The sequence below is a fragment of the Portunus trituberculatus genome, chromosome 7 (assembly GCF_017591435.1).
Source record: "Portunus trituberculatus isolate SZX2019 chromosome 7, ASM1759143v1, whole genome shotgun sequence".
Classification (NCBI taxonomy): Eukaryota; Metazoa; Arthropoda; class Malacostraca; order Decapoda; family Portunidae; genus Portunus; species Portunus trituberculatus.
In genome coordinates, this window is record NC_059261.1 from 3,384,044 (window position 1) to 3,403,717 (window position 19,674).

Consider the following 19,674-nt stretch of genomic DNA (forward strand, 5'->3'; position numbering starts at 1 on the left):
AACGAATGAGGCCTCAAGCCTCCAGCCTACCATCCCAGGGGACGAGCACCGACCACCATCACCCAGCCACGACAGCCAGCACCAGGGAGATGAGTGAGCCTATACAATGCCCATCACTGACTCTACCTCCACCAACTACCAAAACAGCGGCCACAGTTACCCAGAGCAGCTTACAGGACGAAGTCGAGACACTGTGTCAGGAAGTAAAAACACTAAAACTGAATCAAGATATATTGCAAAAGGCAAACCAAGATCTGCAAACCATGGTCACAGCCCTTCACATAACATTGAAAGAAGAAATGAGCAGCACGAAAGTGCTACTCATGGAACTGGCCAGCCAAACCAAAATAACATCTCAGGCTACGGCAGCTTCCGGACCCAGCACACATATAGATGTTGACGATACACCACAACAAACGAAGATTCCAGCACAACATACAAACAAACCACTGCCGAGAGGAGAAGTGTTAAATGCGACAGATCAGGCCATGCTCAGGAAGGACAACACCAACGACGACCTGATCAACCACGCACACCTGCCACCCGCATTACCCAGCTCGCCGCCGCTCCACTCAACCAGCCCGCCACAACTACTTCCTCAGCAGCCACCGCACCTGTTCGCCAACACGAAGCAGGTGCTGCCTCCACAACACAGTACAACAAGCAAGGATCTGGCCAACAACAAACACCTGCCACCTGCGTCGCTCAGCTCGCTGCTGCCCCTCTCAATCAGCCCGCCGCAACAACCTCCTCAGCAGCCGCCGCACCCGTCAGCCAACATAACGCAGCAGCCTTGCACTTTCTGAACATTCTAACAAAAACACTAAGTGCCCATCCAAAATTTTGTGATATTGATAAATAAACAGAAATGCACTAAAACCTAGTCATTTCCATTTCCATGTATGTAAATATAGAAACCACAAAAACAATGTATATATGATTTCTTTCGCAATCTTAAACTGATGAGACTGGCCAAGTGCAAAAACAGTGGCTTTCACAAGTATTGTACCATATTACATCTTGTGAATAAAAGTTAAGAATCAGGGGCCGTATGCATCAAACTTCTTAGTATCAAAAAAGTTCCTAAGTCCTTGTGAAAATTCCTATCTCCTTGTGAATTTTCATAACAAAATAGGAAGTATTCATCAACAGTCCTAACCGTTATGAAAATTATTATCTCGGCGTTGAGTTGTCAATGGGCAGAGGGTGTCCTAAGTAGATCTGAAAAACCGCAAGAGGAAGAATGGCCCACCAACAACAATATGAAGCTCCCCACCTGAGGACTTTCCACCCAAGAATGGACCCCTTCCATGTTTAAGATGATGCTAAATTTGTGAGAAGTTACAGGTTAGATCGTGCTGGACTTTGATATGTGACAGACTTGGTACGAGAGGAGATTAGAAACACTTCAGAAAGAAGCATGCCTCCAGAGATGAAAGGGGCAATAACACTCCAGTATTTAGCCACTGGGAAAATGCAGCAGTGCAGTGCAGTGCTGATAACTTTGGTTTGTCACAGTCAACCATAAGTAGAGCCATCACACCAACCCTCAGTACTTTAGTGACTCCTGCCAACATAAGAAGATTCCTGAGATTCCCAAGGGCAGCAGCAGAGGAATTGCAGAGGAAGAAAGTGGAGATTTCCAGGTGTTGTGGAGGTTATAGACTGTACCCATGTGAGGATAGTTGCTACACAGTAAATGAGGTGGTGTTTGTGAACAGGAATAATTTTCACAGCATCAATGTGCAAGTGGTTTTTTATGCAAATTACAAACATTTTTATATGGTTGTAAAGCGGCCAGGATCAACCCATGACTCCCGGATCTTAAATCACAGTGGCTTGTGTCATTTATTTGAAGACCATACAATACCAGCTGGGTGTTATTTACTGGGAGACAGTGGATACACCTCCAAACGGTGGCTGCTGATTCCATACAGTGACAGAGAATGCCAGCATGATTATCAAGAAGCATACAACAGGTAAGATATAAATTAAAGTTATGAAGTAAATTTGAAATACTGTGCCTATTCATCAATTAAACTCAGAAATTTAGTATTACAACTTGTCAGTTTTCGATACTGCTAAGAAGACATGTGAATTAGGTAAATTTTGTTATTTATTGTTAGTTTTGGTTATATTTAGTGATGTACTGCTAGCTGTGGGTTGGTGCAGCTGATTATGATTACATTTTGATAGATAAATCATGTATTGTTAGTTTTTATTAGATTTCACTAATGCATTTATAGCTAAATACAGCTGTTAATAGTGATTTGATTGTGGTTAGAACTACCTGTTTATACTTTGTTGTGATTTAGCTGTGGTCAGAATAACCTGTAGAGAGTAATCATTATTACCTGTTTATAATTAGTCTTGGTTAAATTCAGCTGTTTATAGTTTGTTAAGGTTAGAAGTACCTTTTTCATATTCATTTTCACCTGTTCATAATTTGCTGTGAATAAATTCAGGTGTTTAAAGTTACTTGAAGTAAGAATGACCCTTATGATATCAAGTTTCACATGTTTATAATTTGTTGTGATTAAATTCAGCTTTTTATAGTTTGCTGAGGGTAGAATGGTCTGTTTATAATTATTTTTGTTTTTGCCTGTTTATATTTAGTTCTGTTTATACTCAGCTGTTTGGAGTGAGGTGACATTACAATTATTTGTTTCTAATTAGTTGTGGTTAGGTTTACTTGTTTCTTTTTTGTTGAGGTTAAATGCAGTTACTTTCACATATTTGTAATGCATACCTATTTATAGTGGATATTATGTTCAATTAGTTTATGGAACTTGCATACCTTTGACATTATGGTTACATTTCAGAGAACACAAGCAAACATGATGCATTGTGGAGCGTGGCATTGGACAACTCAAGCGAAGGTTCCATGTTCTCCACGGAGAAGTTCGCTTGAACCAATCAATGACCTGCCAAGTGATCACTGCATGTGGAATTCCTCGTAACATATGTAAGGATCGCACCTGTCATACTCCTGCAGGACTATCCTAGGGCTCATAAGTAGCAACACATCTTTGCAGGGGAAAAGTTTCAATATATGTATTTTCATATATGTCAATAGGAAAAAATATAGTTTCCCCACAAAGATGTGTTGAGACGTGGAACAGTTTGAGTGAGGAAGTGGTGTCAGCAATGAGTGTGCATAGTTTTAAAGAAAAAATGGATAAGTGTAGATATGGAGACGGGGGCCACACAAGCATAAAGCCCAGGCCCTGTAAAACTACAACTAGGTAAATACACACACACACCATGTAGTTTAGTCAAGGTGGTTAGCACATTCGGCTCACAACCAAGAAAGTGAGGCTTCAAGTTCCAGGTGCGGCAAGGCAAATGGGCAAGCTTGTTTAATTTAATGTGTAACCCTGTTCACCTAGCAGCAAGTAGGTACAGGATGCAATTCGGGGGGTTGTGGCTTCACTGTCGCGGTGTGTGGAGTGTGGTGCTGTCTCGGTCCTACCCAAAGATCGGTTTATTTAACTTTGAGCTTGCTCTGTCTGTAATAGGGATGGCTGGCTGGGTGACCACTGACTAGTAGGCGACCGTGAATAACACATGCAGTTCTATTCAAGTGTGTGGCCTCTGTTCCTCTAGCAGTTATTAGAGGTATTTGGACAAGTCAAGCTCAAATCAGCTCGAGCGGCATACTAGAGCGTCAGCACAAGCAATCTTCCTCCAAAAATTTCTGCAGATTGATGGCCCCTGATTGATGGTATGATAGGCTATTTCATTTCCTTCACAAATTAATATTGTTACGTTCACCAGTTAAACGGGTAAGATTGGCATCGGGGAGCCGGTGAACAATAACAATAAAAAAAAACACTGCAGGTTCAACTGGTGAGGAAATGCAAAGGGGCCACTTTCAAAAGCTATTTTAATAACCCCATAATGAAACTGACATACACATAGATATAACATGAAACATATGAAACTGACATACACATATACATATACACAGAAATAGATACAACAATAAAGAACCCAACTTAATACCTAACAATAATACTAATCCTATATGGAGGCAATGTGGAAAAAACGGAAGTGAAGTGCTGGGTGATGGTTGATCCCACAGTAGTCCAAGAGGCGTTGTGTTCACTGGTTGAGGCCTGGACCTCGACTCACTTTCCAAAAAGCCGAGCTTGCTTTAACACTTCCGCTGGAGTCAAATGGGGCCGCATGAATCCAACTTCGGGACAGTAGCGGGGCTTCATGAGACGGTGACGTGGAGGGTTCATGAGACGGCGGCGTGGAAGGTTCATGAGACGGCGTGGAAGGTGAGGTGGAGAGGTGGCGAACGAGGTAGCAAGCAGAGGAGGTGATGGTAGTGGAGTATGTTACGGGCGGGCCGTAACAATATTGATTGATTGATTGATTGATTGATTAATATGTTTCAAGTTATGCATATTTACATGTGTACAGGACCTGGTCCAACCATACGTTTGCCCCAAAGACAGCATTCCCATCTCATATCCAAGTCCACCAAAAGCTGGAAAAACACTATTATTTAGTTTTTATGTATGATATATATATATATATATATATATATATATATATATATATATATATATATATATATATATATATACATACATACAGTAAGGTCTCGGTTTACGTCAGAATTACGTTCCTGAAACATAACGTAAGTCGATTTTGTACGTAACTCAAGTTTCCGTACATTTCAAAGCATATTATCGAGTTTTTAACCAATCATTGTTTATGGTCATTCAGGTAAGTTAAAGATTATATTGTTATATTATTTACAACTATATAGGAATATGAAACACAAGTTTGTTTTTGTTGTTGATTAGGGCCACGAACGCGAAGGACTGCAGGTTGCCGAGAGAGGTGGCCCTGAGGCCGCCAGAAGGGTGGACAGGGTGTTATTGTATTCAAGCGTGAGGCGGGCAGTATGACGGGTAACCACCAACAATAACAATAAATCCTGCGCTTTACGATTTATAAATTTTCAATTTTTTAAATCTTAAATTGCCTTATAGTGGACTGACGTAACTACGAGTTTGACGTAACTCGAGACCGACGTAACTCGGGACTTTATTGTGTATATATATATATATATATATATATATATATATATATATATATATATATATATATATATATATATATATATACCATCTAAATCTTCGTGGCGCAGTATGACACGACTATTTACTAGTCTTTTATGGTCACATAATATGGCAGGCAGCCTCGAAACATGGACATAAAACAGAAAATAAGGAACACAGCTTGGATGTTACCATGTATTTTTAATGGGTAATAGTAATGTTTGGGTGTAATGTGGGTAGGGGCAGCAGTGGACCAGTAGTGCATCAGTTTCACTTTTGTGACGTCATGCCGCCTTCTGTTATTCAAGATCCTTGTGTTGTGTAGATGTATTAACATTAGTATATATTATGTGTAAGTAAGATAATATGTTAAAGTTTCAGCTGACTGATCAGTAAGCTGCTATTCAAATAAACTGAAATAGTATATACATATATTAATATTACGCACCACCCCGAGTCACGACCCCGTTCACAACAATTCCCGACTCAAGCTGCCAACCAGCCGACCACCGCGCAACCTCCTGTGTTTGGTTCTCTCTCTCTCTCTCTCTCTCTCTCTCTCTCTCTCTCTCTCTCTCAGTAATGGTTGCATAATTACGGCTCCTTGTTCCTGCACTAAGCTTGATTTAAGCACCATCAAACAGCAGCACTACATAATTCAGGTAAATAAAGAGTGAAGTGGTGGCCGGCTGGCAGGGCAGCTGCCATCCTCATCTCGGGCAGCCTTACAGCTTCACCATAGCACTCCTCTTCCTGCCCAGATTGTATTGTCAGGTATCATCGTATATCTGGGCAGTTTTTAAGAGATCATTGCCTTATTTGTTTGTGTTCGTTAGCAATGGTAATGGAAGCAGTAAAAACAAAAAAAATGACATAATATGAAAGGTAAACAAAGTCAGGTTAGCTTGAGGCAGGTCGTTCCTATGATCATCTATTATTGGCATATTTAACTCATTGTAAGCCAGACATGACTCTGAGTGGAGCCACCAACTCATCATTATATCACATCGCATCATGTGTACTAGAGATGGACTAATTATGAAGTGATGAGAGGCAAGATGGTCGCCTTGCCAGCCACTCGCTCAACTGAGGCGGCGAGACCAAGGAATATACAGAGAGGAAGTTTTGGTATGGGTTAAAGTTTGGAGGACAGCAACAGTGCTGCCATCTGTTGGAAGCGAGTACTTTCATAGAAAACGTTAGGAGTAACTTAAAATTTCTCCCATGCTTCCTTCCCCACCCCCTATTTTTCTCTGCATTTTCTCATGGTTATGAACTTATAAGGCAAATAAAACATATATATATATATATATATATATATATATATATATATATATATATATATATATATATATATATATATGTTTTCTGCCTGCCTCCGCCTGGGCCACACCATACATACTCCTTACTTGCATCGCATACGTCGACTGTCTCGTGACCACTTCTGTCCTTGGTGTAGGACTACCCCTGAGGCCATGGAACATTTCCTGTTTCAATGCCCACGCCTCCTCTCTCAATATACTGCATTACGCTCCCGGGTCTCCGCCCTGGCCACCACAACACTCGACCTGCTCACCATCTTGGCAGCCTCAGGCGTCCACCCTTCCTGGCAAACTGCTGTCCTTTGCCTGACTTGTGCCTTCTTGAGGAAGACCGGCCAGCTACCACGCCTGTGATACCTACACTGGACTACCCCAGGGCTCATAAGAATCCAAAAGAGGCCACGAAGATGTATGGATCCTTACGAGCCCTGAGGTAGTCCTATGTGGGTATCACAGGCATGGTAGCTGGCTGGTCTTCCTCAAGAAGGCACAAGTAAGGTGAAGGACAGCAGGTTGCCAGGAGAGGTGGACGCCTGAGGCCGTAAATCCTTCACCAATATTAATCACATAACGCTAGAAATCCCAAGAATTCATCACGTGCCAATTTCACAGCTGATGCATCCAAATATCAAAGCAATGCTTGAACTCAACTCACATATATATACCACAATATGTCATATGTATATAACTTCTCAATATGAAATAATGCATCAACTGTCAAAATTGCACTACACAAACATAAAATCTTAATACAACATCCTAGTAAATACACATCCTGTAATTGTTTCCTCCTTTCACTTAAATAACACATACAATGTCTTAGACTGCATTATCAATTATAGAGCTCTACTCACTAATACAAGGAAGAGTCTGTGCATGACTCAATGGTTCCTCTCCTCTCGTGACTGGAACCGCAACCTCTCGGCTTCTGTCTCTCGCTTTCTTCTCTCGTCAACCGAACCCTTTTTTCTTGTAGGTCCAGCCTTTTTTATACCCAATGTCTCGCACTTTTTTTCTTCCACGCCTAGTTTACCATCCACCATTCAGAGATCACTCCACGTGTGAACAACATAAGGATAAAAACACATACAAAATACCATCAAATCATTCTTAACCATAGTACAGTTCCGGAAATACATCATCCTATTAGCGTTTCAGTAGTTCACTTTTTCCCCTACAACAATAGCTAGTTCCTTATTGGTCTAACTATGATATTCAGGTTGTTTATTGGTCATATTTATGCACCAATCATGTGTCACTCCACGTGGTGTATATACCTACTAAGATGGCCAGTTTCTTATTGGTCTGATCAGGATAGCCAGGTTGCTTATTGGCCAGTCAAGTTCACCATCCATGTTTAACTCCACGTGGGGAACCATGTGTGACTTACACTACTCCCCAAGGTCGTTCCAAAGTCATTTGGTCTTGGACATCTGCCTGGATCAGCTCCTGGTTTGAAATCTGATCTCCGGCAGCCTATTCTCTTGTTAATAGTTTCTTGACCCACAGCATCTTGACCCAGCTGGCTTCTATTTATAGCAGGGTCAATGTCACAATTCTCCCGTAGGTATGTTTGTTTTTCATGTGTTGCTTCTGCTGCTGCATCAGGTTATGACATGTGTATTTATTTACCTAGTTGTAGTTTATGGGAGGATAGCAAGCTCATATTGACCCGTCTTTATACCTTGTTTCGTCCAGCTTAGCTTTGAAACTGTGAACACTGACTGCATTTATGATGTCTATATCTAATCCATTCCAGGTGTCCACAGCTCTATGAGGGAAACTGTACTTCTTAATGTTTCTTATACACTGCACCTCCAATTTCTTCCTATGTCCCCTTGTAGCCCTTGTTTCTAGGCTTAAAAGTCTCCATCCACTTTATCCAGGTTACTCACCATTTTATAAATACCTATCAGTCTCCCTTTTCTCTCCTACTTTCAAGTGTTGGAATTTCCAGTTTTTTCAACCGCTCCTCGTAAGTCAAATCCTTCAGTTCCGGTACTAACTTTGTGGCTGCCCTTTGCACCCTCTCCAATTTTCTAATATTCTTCTTAGTGTGAGGGGACCACACGATCGTCGCATACTCCAGTCTTGGTCTTATCATAGAACTAATTAACTTTTTCATCATATCAGCATCCAAATATGAGAAGGTCATTTTAATTCTCCTTAGCAGATTTGTTACTTCTCCTGTGATTTCATTTATATGCCTGTGTGGGGCTAAGCCTTCTGTAATTGTCACCCCTAAATCCATTTCCTCTTTAGACCTTTCCAAACTCAAATTTTCCATTTTGTAATTCCCGTGTAGGCAGTAGTCACCTGCCGCCCGGTGGAATACTCCAGGAGAGGTACTTACGGGGATGTAGGCAGTGCTGCAGACTGAGTGATTCCCCGTGTCCTCTCTTCCCGGTTCCCTTTGTGGTCTGATTTATACAATTGAGCAGCTGCAGCCTGCCCTCTAAAGACAACTTCTACTACTTCCTACACTACACTACAACACCTTACACTTTTACACTCTCTTCAAATCAAAATTTAATAATGGCTTCACCACGCCCTGCCTCGGAGTCCCCTCTGGGAGGGACCATAAATGTCCCCAGGTCGGACTGCCCCTCTGCTGTCGACCTTGGGTGTCTTGACACTTCATCTAATACTTTCACTATCAATTTCTGCAACATTCGTGGCCTTCGTTCTAATTTTCAATCTGTGGAACACCACCTCTCCTCTACTAAACCTCATCTTCTCTTCCTAACTGAAACACAGTTGTCTGTGACTACTGACAGCAGCCCTTTTCTGTTCCTCCTACTTGCTCTATCCTCATTTTCAATCCAAAGCTGGATGTTGCGCATACGTGCGTAACGACACCACTTGCTCTCGTGCCCACAATCTTGAATCTTCAGAATTTTCTACCATCTGGCTAAGACTTCAATGTCACTCTCTAACTAAATTCATCTGTGCTGTATACCTCTCACCTAATTCCTCTGACTATGTAAAATTCTTTGACTATTTGACTTCCAAGGTGGAGCACATCTTATCTCACTTTCCTTTTGCTGAGATCTCCATTTTAGGGATTTCAATGTTCACCACCAGCTTTGGCTTTCATCTTCTTTCACTGACCAACCTGGTGAACAAACCTTCAACTTTGCTATCCTTCATGACCTAGAGCAGCTAGTGCAGTTCCCTACCCGTATTCCTGACCGCCTTGGAGACACGCCCAACATTCTTGATCTTTTCCTAACCTCCAACCCTTCTGCTTACTCTGTTAAACTTTCCTCTCCGTTGGGCTCCTCCGACCACAATCTAATTTCCGTTACCTGTTCTATCACTCCAGTGCAGCCTCAGGACCCGCCTAAGCGGAGGTGCTTCTGGCATTTTAACTCTGCTAAGTGGGAGGAACTAAGGCAGTACTATTCTGATTTCCTTGGGATGATTATTGTTTTCATGTCAGAGATCCTTCTCTTTGTGCCGAGCGCATAACAGAGGTGATTATCTCTGGCATGGAGCTATACATTCCTCATACTTTCTCTAACCCTAAAGCTAAAAAGCCTTGGTTTAACTCTGCTTGTTCTCGTGCTGTCAATGATAGAGGCGGCTCACAAACGGTTCCGTAGCCATCCAACTGCTGAAACTCATGCCCTATATATTTCTGCCCGTAATCATGCCAAATCTATTCTCCAACTTACTAAAAACTCTTTCATCAATAGAAAATGTCAAAGTCTTTCCAATTCTAACTCCTCTCGAGATTTCTGGCATCTAGCCAATAATATCTCTAACAACTTTACTTCTTCGTCTTTCCCTCCTTTACTTCATCCAGATGGCTCTACAGCTGTCTCTTCTTTTCTAAAGCTGAACTCTTCGCTCAAACCTTTGCTACCAACTCAACTTTGGATGATTCTGGGCATATTCCTCCTACTCCTCCACCCTCTGACTACTTCATCCCTAAAATTAAAATTCTTTATAAAGACGTTTTCCTGGCCCTCTCTGGCCTTGATTCTCGGAAGGCTTACGGTCCGGATGGAGTCCCTCCTGTTGTTCTCAAAACTGTGCTTCCGAACTCGCTCACTGCCTGGTCAAACTCTTTCATCTGTGTCTCTCTACTTCTATTTATCCTTCTTGCTGGAAGTTTGCTCACATTCAACCTGTCCCTAAAAAGGTGACCACTCCAATCCTTCTAACTACCGCCCTATAGCTTTGATTTCCTGCCTTTCTAAAGCCTTTGAGTCTATCCTTAATAGGAAGATAATGAGGCATCTATCAGCTCACAACCTTCTCTCTGATTGCCAGTATGGTTTCCGTAAAGGCAGATCTACTGGTGATCTTCTTACTTTCCTAACTGAATCTTGGTCATCCTCTTTTAGGGACTTCGGTGAAACCTTTGCTGTCGGCCTTGACATATCGAAAGCCTTCGATAGAGTCTGGCACAAATCTTTAATTTCTAAACTACCCTCCTACGGATTCTATCCTTCTCTCTGTACCTTCATCTCCAGTTTCCTTTCCGATCGTTCTATTGCTGCTGTAGTAGACGGTCACTGTTCTTCCCTAAAACTATCAACAGTGGTGTTCCACAGGGTTCTGTCCTATCACCCACTCTCTTTCTATTATTCATCAATGATCTCCTAAATCTGACTCAATGCCCTATCCACTCCTATGCTGATGATACCACCTTGCATTATTCAACAGCGTTCAACAGACGCCCAACCCAACAACAATTAAATGACTCAAGGCGAGATGCTATAGGACGCCTAACTTCTGATCTTTCACTTGTTTCTGATTGGGGCAGAGAAAACCTGGTTTTGTTCAATGCCTCAAAACTCAATTTCTACAACTATCTACTCGACATAACCTTCCAGACAACTATCCTCTCTTCTTCAATAACACTCAACTTCCCTCTCCTCTACATTAAACACACTCGGTCTATCCTTCACTAAAAATCTAAACTGGAAATTTCACATCTCTACTCTTGCTAAATCAGCTTCCAAGAAGTTAGGTGTCCTGTGGCGTCTTCGTCCATTTTCTCTCCCTCCCAGCTGCTTGCTCTGTACAGGGCCTTATCCGCCCGTGTATGGAGTATGGCTCTCATGTCTGGGGGATCCACACACAGCTTTACTAAACAAGGTGGAATCTAAAGCTTTTCGTCTTATCAACTCTTCTCCTCTAACTGACTGTCTTGATTCTTTAAGTCACCGCCGCAATGTTGCATCTTTATCTGTCTTCTACCGCTGTTTTCATGCTGTCTGCTCTTCTGAACTTGCTAACTGCATGCCTTCCCCCTCCTGCGGCCTCGCTGCACAAGACTCTCTACTTCTTCTCATCCCTATTCTGTCCATCTTCCTAATGCAAGAGTTAACCAGTATCTTCACTCCTTCATTCCCTACACTGGTAAACTCTGGAACTCTCTACCTGTGTCTGTATTTCCACCTGCCTATGACTTAAACTCTTTCAAAAGAGGAGTGTCAAGACACCTCTTACGTTAACTGGACCCTCCTTTTAGATTTTTTTGTTTTTTCTCTTTCTCCTACTTTCCTTTTAACAGGGCCTGGCAACCAGCGGGATTTTTTTTTTTCAACACTTTGTTTTCCCTTGGCCAGTGCCCTTGTAATGTAAAAAAAAAAAAAAAAAAAAAAAAAATTTACTTTTTCCAAATTCCATGACTTTACACTTATTCAGATTGAATTCCATTTGCCAAGTTCTACTCCATCTACCAATTTTATCAAGGTCCTCTTGCAGTTTCATACAGTCATTTACATTTTTCACTCTCCTCATTTATCTTGGCATCGTCCACCAACAAATTGATGACTCTCAATTCCTTCAGGCAGGTCATTCACATAGATGCCGAACATGACTGGTCCTAACACCGATCTTTGAGGTACTCCACTAGTGACCTTTAGCCAGGAAGAACTACTGTTCACTGTTCTCATTTCCCTCTCATTAAGGTAATCCTTCATCCATTCCAATAATTGTCCTCCAACTCTTCCATTGTTGTTAATCTTCCATAGTGGCATTTTGTGTGGTACCTTGTCAAAAGCTTTTTTTAAATCTAGGTAGACACTGTCAACCCAGCCATCCCTTTCCTGTACAGCATCTATTACTTTTGAATAAAATGACAACAAATTTGAGGAGCATGACCTTCCTCTTCTGAAACCAAACTGACAGTTTGTCAGCATATTGCTGCTTTCTAGGTGTTCCATCCAGGCGTCTTTAATAATTTTCTCACACAGCTTCCCCACTACACTCGTCAGTGATACTGGTCTATAATTTAAAGGGTCTTCCCGACTACCACCTTTATATATGGGTACAATGTTTGATCTTTTCCAGTCCTTCGGTACTTTCCCTTGCAACAATGATGTCTTCACCAGGCTATGAATCTTCTCTGCCAACTGTTCCCTACATTCTTTCAGTATCTAATTTGAAATTCCATCTGGACCAGGTGCCTTATTTACTTCTAGATTCTCCATCAGTCTCATAACATCTTCCTGATTTACCTCTATTCCAATTAGTTTTTATCCATCCAATTCATTATCTGTATCCATCCAATTCATTATCTGCAAAGTCAAAATCTCCTTCTTCAGTAAAGACTGTTTGAAATCTTTCATTCATCACCTCAGCCATTTCTTGTACTTCTTCATATACGTAGTTTTTCATCAACCCTCAGGCCAATTATACCCTCTCTTTTCTTTATTTTTCCATTTATATGTCTATAAAACAGTTTTAGGTTACTTTTACATTTGTCCATTATATTCTTCTCATAGTTCTGTTTTTCAACCCTCATAATTCTCACACATTCATTTCTAGCATCAACATAATCTTTCCATCTGCTTTGCATTTGCATTTTCCTCCATCTATTCCATGCACATGTCTTGCATTGTCTAGCCCTTTCACATATAGCATTGTACCACTCCTTCCCTTTTTTACAGTTTTTTTTCCCTTCAGTACATATTTCTCCACTGCAGTATTATTTATCTTGATAAACTTGTTCCATTTCTCCTGCAAACCCTTTTCATCTTCAAAACATTTCCAGCTCACAGCCTCAAAGTATCATCTTATTTCTTCAAAATTTGCTTTATTATATCTATATCTTTCTATTTTGTACCCCTCATCTATTTTTAATATTTCTGTACTTAGACTTGTTTCAACTAGTATGTGATCGCTTTTTCCTACTGGACATTCATAATTAATTTTTTCTATGATCTCTTCATCACTGGTGAACAAGTCCAATCTGGATGGTTTATCCTTCCCATTTATTCTAGTTTCACAGTCAGTCCATTGTGTCATTAGATTATCAACAGCCCAATTCATCAGTTTATTGCTCCATGAATTCTCTCCTCCTTGAAAAATTCCTTCCTCCCAATTGATTTCTTTGCAATTAAAATCTCTAATGACTAATACATCCTTGTCTTGTGATACAATCTTTTCCATCTCATTTATTGTATCTTTCAACAAAGCCTCATGCTCATTTCTTGTCCATGCATTTGTCAGTGGTGGTACGTAAACCTCTGCATATCATTGACTTTCCATTTCCATTCTTCACTTCAACCTGCACAAACTCAGAATTGTTTTTACTTATTTCCACTTTGTCCACTCTAACACTTTTCCTTGTTAATATCATCACTCCACCTCCTCCCTTACCACATCTGTTTTTCAACCATATGTCATAATATCCATTTCCAACGTCCGGTATTTTCCACTTTGTTTCACACAATACTAAAATATCAGGCCTAACTCTTGCTAGGAACTCCTCAATCTCTAACATTTTCGACATCAATCCATTAACTTTAGTATAAAAAATTTTGCTTACCTCCTGATAAATTTCTTTCTCAACCTTAGGTCTCTGACTGCCCAGTAAAACTGTTCCTTTTCTTCTTCCATCCTCATATAGTTTTTTTGCTGAGCCTCTGTGACCAATTCCTTTACTCTAGTTCTCTCCTCCTCATCCAAATCTTTGTTGATCCATACATTTTTTATTCATCATTTCCAGCTAACTTCCATGACCCATTCAATACTTCTGCTTGTACTTGAGTTGCGAACTTTATTTTTAAAGGTCTTTCCTTCTGTTCCTCAAATTTCGCAATCCTATGGAATTCCTCCACCAAAATTATTGTCTGATTTCCCTCCTCTGCAACTGTCATTAATATATTCTCAATTTTCTCCTTTTTCATTGCTTCTCTCTCAGATCTATTGACTATCTTCTCTTCCCTTACCCCAAACACCACCACACACTTTACCTTATCCACCGGGTCCCTTACCAGTTTCTTCTTTTCCTTAATTACACTGATTACCTTATCTGTAATTCCTTGCTTCTCTTTCTGCTGCTCCTCTATGATTTTCTTTAAGGATTCTTCATTTCCTTCCTTCTGCTTAATCCACACAGACTGTTTCTCCTCAACCACCTTAACTAACTGCTGAACCTTATCATTGTGCTTTTTCACCTTCATCATCTCACTCCTGAGCTGTTTATTCAAATTGTGTGTGTGTGTGTGTGTGTGTGTGTGTGTGTGTGTGTGTGTGTGTGTGTGTGTGTGTGTGTGTATGTGTGTGTGGGTTCGAGCGGTGCTCATAGTGACCTGTCTCCATATCTACATTTATCTAACTTCTTAAATTTGTGCACACTTTCTGTTGTTACAATCTCTTCACTTAATCCACTGTCTACTGTCCTATGTGGAAAACTGAACTTCTTGATAGTCCTATGACACTGATTTTTTTATGACTTTCTTGGAATGTCTTCTTGTTTCTCTGTCTCCCTGCTCTTTTTATTTATACCATGTAGGCTTTTCATGGGGATTTATGGGCTAAAGGGAATACTTTTTGGGGTACCTCCTATCTCAAAGCCTACCAGCTAGGAAACCGTTGCCCCAAGTGAGGAAGCTCAACCCACACTTGGACCGTGGACAGGATTCGAACCCGTGCGCTTGGAGACCCCTCGGACCCCAAAGCACGCATGGTTCCACTGTACCAGGTCTTGTCTATCTATCTTCTCCATACGGTTTACTAACTTATGCATCGTTATTAGGTCTTCTGTTTCCCGTCTATCCGTCAAAGTTGGTAGCTCCATCTCTTTCAGTCCCTCTTCATAGGAAGATCTTTTATTTCAAGGACCATCTTTGTAGCAGCCCTTTGTATCCTTTCTAGTTTCTCAATATCTTTCTGCCTATATGGTGACCATACCACTGCTGCATATTCTAGTCTATGTCTTATCATACTTTTATCCATGTAATTGAAAGCTACCCTGATGTTCATTAGTGTCTTGTATGTTGAAGCAAATAATCCATTTATATGTATTTCTGGAGTCAGAGCATCTTGTATAATTACTCCCAGGTCTTTCTCTTCTCTTCTTTTCTTTATAATCTTTTTCCCATTTTATATTCCCATGTAGGTCTTCTATTACTTTTAATTTGTGTGTGTGTGTGTGTTTACCTAGTTGTATTTACCTAGTTGTAGTTTTACAGGGCCTGGGCTTTATGCTCGTGTGGTCCCATCTCCATATCTACACTTATCCAATTTTTCTTTAAAACTATGCACACTCTTTGCTGACATGACTTTTTCACTCAAACTGTTCCACGTCTCAACACATCTTTATGGGAAACTATATTTTTTAACATCTCTCAGACATCTTCCCTTTCTCAGCTTTTTACTGTACAATCTTGTGCTTCGGATGTCATATTCTTTTCTCATGATCAGTTTCTCATTATCTACTTGGTCCATTCCGTTGATCAATTTATAAACTTGTATCAGATCCCCTCTCTCCCTTCTCTGTTCCAGGGTTGGTAGATCCATAGCCTTTAGTCTCTCCTCATATGTCATCCCTTCAAATTCTGGAACCATTCTTGTAGCCATTTTTTTGTAGTCTCTCCAACTTCCTTATGTGTTTCTTTTTGTGAGGGGTCCACATTACTCCTGCATATTCCAATCTGGGTCTTATTATAGTACTTATCAATTTCTTCATCATTTCTTTGTCCATGTAGTGAAATGCTACTCCAATATTCCTTAGCAAATTATACGTCTCTCTGAAAATTCTATCAATATGGCTTACCGGTTGATTGTTTTCTTCCATCGTCACTCCTAAGTCCTTTTCCTTTTTATACTTTCTCAAGTTCTACTCCATCTCCCATCTTATAGATTCCCATGGGTTGTCTTTCACTCTTTCCCATTTCCATGACATGGCTTTTGTCCACATTGAATTCCATTTCCCACTTTTACTCCATTCCCAGATATTATTTAGGTGTGTGTGTATTTACCTAGTTGTAGTTTTACAGGGCCTGGGCTTTATGCTCGTGTGGTCCCGTCTCCATATCTACACTTATCCAATTTTTCTTTAAAACTATGTACACTCTTTGCTGACACCACTTCCTCACTCAAACTGTTCCAAGTCTCAACACATCTTTGCGGAAAACTAAATTTTTTAACATCTCTCAGACATCGTCCCTTCCTTAGTTTCTTACTATGCGATCTTGTGCTTCTAAAGTCATATTCTTCTCTCAGGATCAGTTTCTCATTATCCACTTCATCCATTCCATTAATCAATTTATAAACTTGTATCAGATCCCCTCTCTCTCTTCTCTGCTCCAAGGTTGGTAGATCCATAGCCTTTAGTCTCTCCTCATATGTCATCCCTTTAAATTCTGGAACCATTCTTGTAGCCATTTTTTGTAGTCTCTCTAATTTTCTTATGTGTTTCTTTTTATGGGGAGTCCACACAACTGCATATTCCAATCTAGGTCTTATTTTAGTACTTATCAATTTCTTCATCATTTCCTTGTCCATATAGTGAAATGCTACTCCAATATTCCTTAGCAAATTATACATCTCTCTGAAAATTCTATCAATATGGCTTACCAGTTGATTATTTTCTTCCATTGTCACTCCCAAGTCCTTTTCCTTTTTTACTTTTTCTAGTTCTACTCCATCTCCCATCTTATAGATTCCCATGGGTCGTCTTTCACTTTTTCCCATTTCCATGACATGGCTTTTGTCCACATTGAATTCCATCTCCCATTTTTTGCTCCATTTCCAGATCTTGTTTAAGTCTTCCTGTAGTATTTCACAATATGTGTGTTTGTTTGGTTTTGTGTCTATTTGTTAATCTAGGTTTTGGTGTGATGAAGGCAAAGTAGTAATGGCAATGGTGGTGATGGCTGCAGCAGTGGTGTTGGCAGTGTGTGTGTGTGTATGTGTGTGTGTGTGTACCAAGTTGTATTTACCTAGTTGTATTGTACAGGGTTCGAGCAGGGCTCTTAGTATCCTGTCTCCATATCTCCATTTATCTAGTTTTTCTTTAAAGTTATGCACACTTTATGCTGTAACAATTTCATTATCCAATGCATTCCATTTTTCCACCGTTCTGCGTAGAAAACTGCATTTTCCAATATCCTTTGTACACTGCCTCATCCTGATCTTTTCATGTCCTCTTGTCTTTCCATCTTCTATCAACAGCATCAGGTCTTCTTTGTCTATCTTTTCAATATCATTTACTATCTTATACAGGTAACTCGATTTACGCGATAGATGTGTTCCAAGAGGCATCGCGTATATCAAAATTCACATAAAACAAACTTGTAATTCTCATAAGAAACAATAGATAATAGGGGGGATGCGGGATGTGCTTAAAAAAAAATTTGTACAAAATATTCTATTTACTTGGCTAAATTAACATGTTTTTATTATTTACCATTCTAAATACTAGAAGTGTATTTGAAATAAAGGGGAAAGCAAGAAATAATAAGAGAAAGCAAAAAAAATAATGAGAAAACAACAAAACAAAGAATACGTAAACACAACACTCACTGCGTCACTGCCTTCACCACTCACTCCACAGTCAGTCACCATCTTCCTTTGAGCTTTTCCACTTTATCAAAAAATAACCCCACAGTATAAAAGTAAACACTAGTAAAAAAATAAATGCAGGACGCCAATGTCTTCACCCCTCACAAGCACTCGCTGTCGCTGTCCACTCTCTGGCACACAGTTTGAAAATGTGGTTGGGAGTGGAGGTGTGCTGGAGGAAGTACAAAAGTCCTATTACTTGGGAGATATGTTAGACTGTGAAGCGGGTGCAGAGAGAGCAGTGAGGCCGAGAGTAGCAGCTGCATGGGGAATATGGTGAGAAATTGTCAGTTTATTGGTAAATTGCAGCATAGAACTGAGGATCAGGGGAAAGGTATACAAAGCCTGTGTCAGATCTGCTCTTCAGTACGGAGCAGAAACATGGGCACTGACAAACAGATTGACAGATATTCTATGTAGCCGTGACCACAAGATGCTGAGATACATAGCAGGAGTGAGGAGGTGGCTGTGAAGTGGTGGAGATGTGTGGAGTTAAAGATCTTTCAGTTGAGCTAAGGAAGAGAAGATTGAGATAGTTTGGACACATGAGAAGGGTAGAGGGGAGTGTTGAATGAGGTGAAGGTGGTGAGGATTGGCTGATGGCCAGTAGGAAGGCCAAAGAAAAAAGAGGGAGGGAGTGTGTGATCGAGGATATGAATTTGTTGGGAATAAAACATATGGCACAAGATTGCCAGTTGTGGAAAATGGTCATCGCCCATTCAACCCCACCCTAAATGGGAAAATGTGGACATTGAATGAAAATTATGATGATCAACTATTTTTATCATTATTGAAATAAGACAAAATCAAGATCAACTATATATGTACATATACCTATTCACAGGGACCATACACATACATGAATACTGAAGGAGGGGAAGCTCAGATATATAGATGAGTATGTATATGTATAAATTACCTCTACGTATGGTAGGCTAAGTATTCCCGTGTATATATTCTAATGGGGTGAAATTATGTATGGGATAATTAAATAAAATTTTTGTCTGGTTCTAAGGTTGATAGGGTGTTATGGTGTGGTGGAGAGGTAGAGGAAAGATGGAGAAAGGTCTGAGTTAGAGAAGTGTGGAGGTAACATATAGAGAGAAATTTAGAGGAAAAATTAGAAGTGGAGAAAAAAAAATGTGAGATTAGTAAATAATTGAGTTTTTGTAGAGCAGTAAGTGTGGTAGAGAGTTGTGATGTGGTGGAGGGATGGAGAAAGGTCTGTGAGGGAGAAGTGTGGAGGTAACATATGGAGGGAGATATGGAGGAAGATAAAAAAAAATGAAGAGAATTTAAGGAAGAAGAGGATGATGGAAATACATAAGGAAAAGAAGAATTAAAGAAAGATGAGAAATAAAAAGAGGAAGAAAAGGAAGATGATGGAAAAGAAAGGTGTTAGATTTAGGAAGAGGAAAGAGGAATAGGAGGAGAATGTAGGAGGAAGATAAGAATTAGATGAG

The 19,674-nt window shown here is 40.3% G+C and overlaps 1 protein-coding gene across 3 annotated transcripts in view; it reads left to right on the plus strand.

Moving 5' to 3' along the window:
• The window catches only part of LOC123498026 (activating signal cointegrator 1 complex subunit 2 homolog), a 37,269-nt gene that overhangs the window by 282 nt on the left and 17,313 nt on the right, over nt 1-19,674 (plus strand). For 2 of the 3 annotated variants that reach the window (XR_006672621.1, XR_006672622.1), the window contains exons 1-2: nt 1-1,979; nt 2,823-2,965. The exon at nt 1-1,979 is cut by the window's left edge. Coding sequence is in view for 1 of the 3 variants with exons in the window: in XM_045245105.1 (XP_045101040.1) it covers nt 6-806 (801 nt within the window). In the remaining 2 variants the exon portion in view is untranslated. Of the gene's footprint in view, nt 1,980-2,822; nt 3,835-19,674 lie in introns of those variants that run through there. The other variant, XM_045245105.1, reaches the window with a different exon arrangement.